Genomic DNA, 8,654 nt, shown 5'->3' with positions numbered 1-8,654 from the left:
ATAAATGAAGATATCATCTTTCTTCAACACACATACACACACACAAAAGATATCCCTTAACATGAACTAAGTCAGACCAGCTTTTGTCTTCCAACTCTGCTAGTTGTTTTTTTGGCTTAACCAACTAGCTCAGGGGTAGCCAACACAGATTCTTGGAGAAGGGTGGTTTATAAGAAAACCAACTTGATCACGAGCTCAACATAACGGTCAGCGGGAAACCTGGTAATACTTCCTAGAAGATTTTCAGGAAATCACGAACCACCGATATGTTACTAAGCTCAGGAATAATCTCGCTTTTCAGGGCAAGATGATATGATCAAATAAGAAAGGGATTGAAACAACCCATAACTCTTGGTTGAAGAGTGCACCAGAAATAAGGACAGGGTAGCACAATCAATCCTAGAATGATGATTCAATAATCAACACACTAAGAATGAGGTTATTGTCCATTTAACTACCAAGCAACGGAGTTGCTAGGAGTATAGATTTCACACATCACGATTCACTTGTCGGCGTTCCAGTTACAATAACATGGAACCAAGGAATGAATAATGATGGTGAGAAGTATCACTGTATCCAGAGTTCATAAGAGGTGGTTTAATTCTCATGACGATCCTGACATAAGGAGGCAACACTCCAAGGTAGAACAGAACAAAAGCTGGATTGGCATTCTGATCTGCAGAATACAACTGCTTTGACCCAATCCCAGAGATGGATGAGGTACTGGAGTTTGTTTCTCCTAGTCATTCCAGAATAGAATGGCTTGACGGACCACAAGAATAATAGGCATCCATGAGCACAAATGCACGGCATACTCTTGACTATCAACTGATACACGAGGGTCGGAATCCAACCGAAGAGGGACAACTCAAAGGAACATAGCACTTTCTGAGTTGTGGATGCATAGATTAGTATGTTGAACAAAGCTCAACACATTTCTTCCAGATAATCCATGCAGAAAGGTAGGACTGGCAGATTCACAATGCAGAATGGAGAACTCATCAAGAGCACTCTTGTTGTGATCTTTTGGTTCAAAGAACTTCTACCATAAGCAGTTCATGGTGTTTGGAAGAAGGAAATACCACAGACCTCGAGGACTATCACAAGGTTACTAATAACCTAAAGGAATGAGCAAACACTATCAACATGAAATAAGTAGGGTGAATCTCGGGTTCAAGAACCCAGGAATAGAATGCCTACTACTAAATGGCATCACGGGATGCTTTCGAGAATGGTGGCCAGAAGCATCACACTGGGAACACAAAACATGGCTAGATTACTAGGTGACTCCCTAAAACACGTAGGGTCATAATAATAGCCCCAACATATATACCGAGGCAATAGAGTACCTCAACGCATCGGTTAGTGTGCTTATTCTGACCAAAAGGACATCGGGAACGGAAAGAAAGGATTTGCAAATGCATCAGACTATTTAGTAACCTGGGATGACTCGGACAGCATAACGGCTGTAAATGCTCAAGAAGATTTGAGACATCCTGCACAATGGTGGCATAACCACTCAACATCACAATATCAAGATTCTGAGATCAACTGTCATCACACGGAAGTAGTAGAGACCGAACTGAGGCTTGAATCCATCAATCCTATAAGTCTCTAACATAGTAACTCGTCATCCTGATAGATAGATGAGAAGGCCTAGTTCTTAATCCCCGTAGAAGAGAAGAGGATGACTCAGATCAGAAGGGCATAAGGTAAAGGAGTAAAAAGAGCCTTACGTTCCCTTCCACAATCAATTCCCTTATATAACTAAAGCATTTCTAGACTAAACTTTGACCAGTTTGGCTTGGTAATCCTACAGGCAGTTAGGCTCTGATACCAAAGCTGTCAGGACCCTGATTCTAAGTCATACTGATCTAGCTTGTAACACCTCATATCATTTTGCGGCCTCACGCACGGTATACCCACGGGTGTCGCCTTACCATGGCCCGGGACCGTTTGCGCTTTTTGGCTCACGTATATGATAGTGTCGCTAGCATCCATATATCAGAGAACCCGGGCCGACATGACTAGTCGTGAACCCAAAGTGGCACTAACTTATGGGGACAAGCATACATGAATCAACATCGAGCATGTCGGTCAGCAGCGTGCGAATCCGAGCTGTAGCACTGGGCTAACAGGACTCCGGGAACCCGGACTGTAGCAGGCTAGGCAGGACTCCGAATGTCACCGCGTGACATTTCCCCGAAGGGACAGACACATGAGCAAAGTGAATCACATGCCGGCCAGTCAAGTGTTCCGGAGCAGTAGTGCTGGGCTAGCAGGACTCCGGTGAACCGGGCTGTAGCGGACTACTATGGCTCATGGAAGCACAAGACTACATTTCCCCATAAGAGAGGCTACCAAGGATAAACAACTAGGTTGTCGGATCCCACACATACCAAGCATTTCAATCATACACACAATATGCTCGGTATGTGCAAATACAACATGGCATCACAACAAGACTCTACGACTCAAAGTATTTATTCATTAGGCTCCGAGGAGCCAAGTATTACAAGAATGGGTCTCATGACCCAACATACAGAGCATACAATCAACAAGCACATGCGGAAACTTAACCTGTCTGAGTACAAACAACTACAAATGAAGAAGGCCGAGAAGCCTGACTATCTACAAGACCCTGCCGAGGGCACAAGATCGTAGCTGAGGTAGCAAGCTAAACGTCGAAGTCCACACAGAACTACTAGCGAGACTGACGTCTCTCTGCAAAACATAAATTAAGAAAACGTGAGTACAAATGTACTTAGCAAGACTTACATCAGAACTAACTACATATGCATCGGTATCAACAAGGGGGGTGGTGGAGTTTAACTGCAGCAAGCCAGCTTGGACTCAGTGGCTAACCTAAACTACGACTGCAAGCAACTCTTTTGAGGTGGCGCACACGAGTCCACATATTCACCATTCAATACACCACTATGGATCCGCTCCCGTCTCCCTACGAGAAGGCCATCCATAGCACTCACACTTATCTTGCGAGTTTTAGAGTATCCACTTCAAGTTATCTATTAACTGTACAGGCAACCCAGAAGTCCTTTACCGCGGACATGGCTATTCGAATAGATCATTTATAACCCTGCAGGGGTGTACTTCTTCACACACGCTCTCGCCACTTACCACCATGTACACGTTGTGTATCTCGGCAACCTTCAAGCGGAAGCCTGGCGAGGGAGTCGGCCACGACCTGACTAACCACACAAGTCTCTAGTCCAGGTTTATTGCCTATTCGGGTTCCATCCGCGAGGAGATCCAGCCGGAGTTTCGCTCACATCCCCAAACGATGTGTGCAGGGTTCCCGAGACACCAAACGGGCGCCCGGTACACCGTACCACGGTGTATCTACCGCATCATAGCCCACCCCTAGGGTCAGCGCTACGCACGGCCACCAACACATATCCTACAAACACCAGAAACTAGTTGCAACTCCTGGACAGAGGGCAAGGCAGTTAATAAGTCGAGAGGGTCCATTGGTTTCGGGCCCAATGCATGGTAGTAGCTGTTCATGGATCACAAACACAGAACTCAGTTCCTGAGGATGGTTTCAATGAGACAACCCACCATGTACTCCTACATGGCCTCTCACCGCTACATTTACCAAATCGTGTTCACACACAGTAGGACATGTTCATCACCATTCCAATTCATTCCCGATGAATCAGACCTGACTCAACTCTAAGAAGTAGCAGGCATGACAAACAAGCATGAATGAGTAGGCACATCAGGGCTCAAACAACTCCTACTCATGCTAGTGGGTTTCATCTATTTAGTGTGGCAATGACAGGTCATGTAGAGGAAAGGGGTTCAACTACCGCAGCATGTAACAGTTGAATCGTTGTTGTCCTAATGCAGTAAAAGAGAGAAGGAGCGAGAGAGTGAGATTGTATCGGAATGAACAAGGGGGTTTTGCTTTCCTGGCACTTCTGAAGATAGTATAGTTCTTCATCGGTGTCATCGAACTCATCGTCGGAAACATCGTCTACCGAGGGGGAACAATCACCGGCAAACACAGAAAGAACACAATCAACGCAATGGACAATATGATGGATGATCATGACATGTCAACATGCTGTGATTTGAGCTAATGCAGCTAAGAACATAAGGGTTTGAGTTGATTTGAACCAAAGGTTCAAATTCAAATTCAAACTAAGAACTTATAAAGTGCATTATCATGTTTGATCTAAACAACAAGGTTAAGTTGTTTAAACATGCATGAAACCAGTACAGATGGATAGATTAGATTTTTCTGATCATTTTTCATATACAATTTGTTTTATTTCGAGTTACGGTTGAATTACTATGAATTTTTGAAGTTTTGGATATTTTCTGCAATTTTCTAAATTATTTTAAATCCAGAAAATGATAACTGCGTCAGCATTGCATCACTTTGACGTCAGCTGGTTAACGGGGAAGCCCAGGTCAAACTGACCAGTGGGTCCCGCGTGTCAGTAGCTAAACTAAATTAGCTAGGTTTAGTTAATCCTAATCTTGGTTAGTTGGCAGGGCAGCCCCACCTATCATTGAGCCAGGGGAGGTCAAACCCCTTGGTCAACTGGGGCTAACACACCGACATTTAGCCGCCGGCGGCAGCAGACGTGGTGAAGGGCGCGGGATTTGCACTCCGGCGACCAAAAGGACGGCGGAGGCCATCTACGGGGAGCTGGAGGTGCGCCGCTTCCATTGGTGGTGGTGGTTGGTCCGGAGGTGGCCGGAATCGTTGCCAGCGATGATGTTGGTGGCTGCCGGAGCTCGGGGCTGGTGCAGGTTAGCGCTGCGGTGTGCTAACGAGCGAGGCGAAGGTCTAGCGGGGCACTACGCGTTGCGGGGAGCAAGTTGGACTCGCCGGGGTGACCATTTGGTCACTGGAGCTGCGCCGATGACGAGCTCAAGCGGCGGGGGCTGCGGTCGTCAAGGGGGCGACGTCTATGGCTCGAAATCAAAGGGGGGGAAGGAGGGGATCCACGCAGGAGCTCACAGCGGTTCGTTCGGTGGCCTCAGCGAGCTCGGGGAAGCGTCGGAGCGGGCGCACGGTCGCCGGTGATCTCGGTGGCGCGAGGTTGAAGAATACGGCGGTGAGGGCATTCAGCGGTGTCCGGCGTCGCTTGGCTTGGCGATGAGGTCGAGGATGAGGTAGCCGAGCTACTGGGCACGTCGAGGGGTCGAGGGGGAGGCTCTGGGTGCGGCAACGGTGAGAGGTGGCGACAAGCTCCGCTCGGGCTGCGCGAGAGAGAGAGAGCAGAGGAGGGGAAAGGTGTCCAGGGGAGAGAGGAGAGGTGCAGGGGGGCGAGGGGGAGTGCGTGGCACTCCGGGCTGGCTCCAGAAGCGGCGGAAGTAGGAGGTGGCTCGGGCGCGTGCCGGCGCGCGGTGGCCACACGCCCTCGCCTACTCGCGCGAGGAGGAAGGTGACACGGAGGCGCTGGTGGGCTGGGCTATCCCGCTGGGCCGCCAGGTGGGCTGCAACAGGTGCAGAAAGCTGGGCCAGGTAGGTTTTTCTCTCTCTGCTTTTCTGTTTTTTGTTTTTGTTTTTGTTTTTCTACTGTTGTTTTTTTGATTTAGCATAGATGCCAAACCATTTTATAAAATGTTGAAAATATTTATAGGCACCTCTGAAATTAATTCCAACAGCCCAAAAATACTTCCAAGATTATTTGGACATTTAGCAATATTTATAGCATTTAAAATGCCCAAATGCAAATACATATGATTTAATTCAGGGATCTAAGTTGTCCTAGAAAAATGTGCAATATTTTTGGCAGAGGTTCAAGACCAATCCAAAAATGATGAACATTTTGTGAAGGCCATTTTGGGTTCAGTGAAAATGATTTTATCTGGACCCTAGTTGAATTTCATTTGCTGCTAGGTTTTATTAGCCCCCATTTCAAGTTTCATAAAATTTAAACATGATGCATGTATGCTTATGCAAAGACAGACAAGGTCTAAGCTAGGGCTGTGACACCCGACGCAATCCGTCTTGGATCGCGTCCTAGTTTCCCCAGAGTGGGAGTTATCTTGCCCCTTGGCATCGCTTCGTGCGATTACCCGGATCGGGTCTGACCACGTCCCTCTCCTCCTCTCCACCGTGGACGAGCGCCCCCCACTCCCCCGCGTTTCCGGTTTGAGCTCTTCTGGCTTAATTAGGCGGACTTTCGGGAGGCTGTCGCCGCTCGCTGGATCTTCGCTCGCTCTTCCCCTCATCGCTCCATGCCTGCAGTTGACTCGTGGCAGGTCTATGCCAAGCTCGCCCGCCAATTCATGAAGGGATGGGGCGCTAAGCTTGGCCGGGACCTACGCGAGCGCAAAAAGGCCCTCCTGCTGGCTATCCAAGCCCTGGACGCCCGTGCCAACACCTCCGGGATCTCCCCGGATGAATGGATGCTGAGATATGATCTTAAAGACCAGTTCTCAACCATTTACATGGATGAGGAGGCCTACTGGAGGCTGCGCGGTACCCAACGGTGGGTGCTTCGTGGCGACGCTAACACCGCCTATTTCCAGGCGGTCGCTAACGGGCGGCGGCGTCGGAATTCCATCCACTGTCCGTGGGATGGAGATACGCCTCTCGTTCACCCCTCGGCCATCCGTGCCCATGTTGATGGCTTCTACAGAGCTCTATTTACCCCCACCCCTCGGGGTGGGGCTAGCCTCGCCCCCGACATTTGTTCGGGTAACCAGTTGGTCTCTATTGAGGCCAATGCGGCATTGGTGGCCCCCTTCACCGAAGACGAGGTCTTCGCCGCTATTAAGCGGATGAACCCCTCCTCGGCCCCGGGGCCGGATGGCTGCCCGTAATGTTCTTGAAAACGTTCTGGCAGACCATCAAGCCGAAGGTCATGGCCCTGTTTGAGGAGTTCTACTCGGGATCCATGGATCTTGGGCGTCTTAACTATGGGATCGTTACCCTCATCCCCAAGGTCCCGGGCGCCTCTGACATCCGTCAGTTTTGTCCCATCACAGTGATCAATGTGATATTCCGGATCCTGGCTAAAGGGTACGCTAATAGGGTGACCCTTCTCGCTGACGCGGTTACCCACCCTAACCAATCGGCCTTCATCCAAGGCCAATTTATTCTGGATGGGGTGTTGGTCTTCCATGAAGTCCTCCACGAGGTCTGGGTGAAACACCATTGTGCAGTCTTCCTGAAGCTTGACTTCCACAAAGCGTTCGACACGGTCCACTTGCCCTTCTTGCGGGAAGTGCTGCTCCGCAAGGGCTTTGACGACCGGTGGGTGACTAGAGTTATGCAGCTCGTCTCCTACGACCGAACCGCTGTGAACATTAACGGTGACTTTGGTCCCTTCTTCCCCACCCTTTGTGGGGTCCGTCAGGGTGACCCGTTCTCGCCGTTCCCATTTAACATGGTGGTTGATACCCTTGCCACCATCCTTGACAAGGCCAAAGCTGCCGGCCATATTCGCGGCATCGTTCCCCATCTAGTCGGAGGGGGAGGGGTCTCCCTCCTGCAATATGCAGATGATACCATAATAATGGTGGAGGGCACAGTTCAGGACATTGCTAACCTGAAGTTCTTCCTCCTGTGCTTCCAACAGATGTCGTGGCTAACTATCAACTTCGATAAGAGTGAAGTGATGGTTCTTGGGTATTCCCCAGATGAAGCACAGGCTATTACGGACCGACTAAATTGTCGGCTGGGTTCTTTCCCCACGACCTACCTGGGGATCCCCATTAGTGATTCACGCCTCACCGTGGCGGACTTTCGCCCCACGATGACCCGGATGCAACATCGGGTTGAGCCCTGGAAAGGGCGCTGGTTGTCTAAGGCAGCTCGTGTGATCCTCATCAACTCCTCGCTTGCCAGCCTTCTTTGGTTCCTCACGAGCTTCTATAGCCTGCATGAGACGCTACATCAGGAAATCGCCAAGTACCAATCCAAATTCTTCTGGGCTGATTAGGGTGATAAGCAGAAGTACCATATGGTGAGCTGGCCCGATATTTGCAAACCCAAGGACCAGGACGGTCTTGGGATTTTGTCCTCCCGGCGCATGAACATTGCCCTCCTGACCCGTTGGCTCTGGCGCATTGCCAATGGCGATGGAGGCCTTTGGCTCACCATCATCCGGAACAAGTACCTTCGGGGCCAGCCACTCGCATTCTGTCAACGCTCTGGTGGCTCCCAGTTTTGGCAGGCCGTCATCCAGCTGCCACATGTACTCCGCATTGGCACGTCCATCTCGGTTGGTACCGGATCCTCGACCCTGTTCTGGTTTGATCGGTGGATCAGTGACCTCCCCCTGGCCGCGTGATTTCCGGAGCTCTTCGCCATTGCGATGGATCCTCGGGTCTTTGTCGAGGCAGCCCTTATTGACTTAGGCGCCTCGCCTTCCGCCGCCCCTTTGGCCTGCCTGAAGTGGCCGCTTGGGATGCCCTCCTCTAGGACACTGCCCTCCTCCCGATGAACGTCGTCGACACCCCTGACGCCATATCTTGTCGACTGGAGCCCTCTGGATGCTTCTCCACCAAATCCCTCTACGCGACCATCGCCCCCTTGACGGCCCCTGAGCCCTTTAGTTTGATTTGGGATATTCGCTTGCCCCTGAAAATCAGGATCTTCCTATGGCAATGGATCCACGGCTGCCTCCCATCCGGGGTGGAGGTCCTTAAGCGTAATGGACCTGGAG

At 50.2% G+C, this 8,654-nt stretch overlaps 1 protein-coding gene across 1 annotated transcript; it reads left to right on the top strand.

Moving 5' to 3' along the window:
• Nucleotides 1-6,219: 6,219 nt before the first annotated feature.
• On the top strand, nucleotides 6,220-6,807 carry LOC147960058 (uncharacterized). The gene has a single exon (XM_087533114.1). It carries the CDS (start codon nucleotides 6,220-6,222, stop codon nucleotides 6,805-6,807), a length of 588 nt encoding a protein of 195 aa, XP_087389240.1.
• Nucleotides 6,808-8,654: the final 1,847 nt, after the last annotated feature.

The sequence above is a fragment of the Triticum urartu genome, chromosome 7A (assembly GCF_056163025.1).
Source record: "Triticum urartu cultivar PI428250 chromosome 7A, HENAU_Tu73, whole genome shotgun sequence".
Taxonomy (NCBI): Eukaryota; Viridiplantae; Streptophyta; class Magnoliopsida; order Poales; family Poaceae; genus Triticum; species Triticum urartu.
The sequence above is the reverse complement of the archived record's forward strand: the minus strand, read 5'-3'. Positions and strand labels throughout refer to the sequence as shown.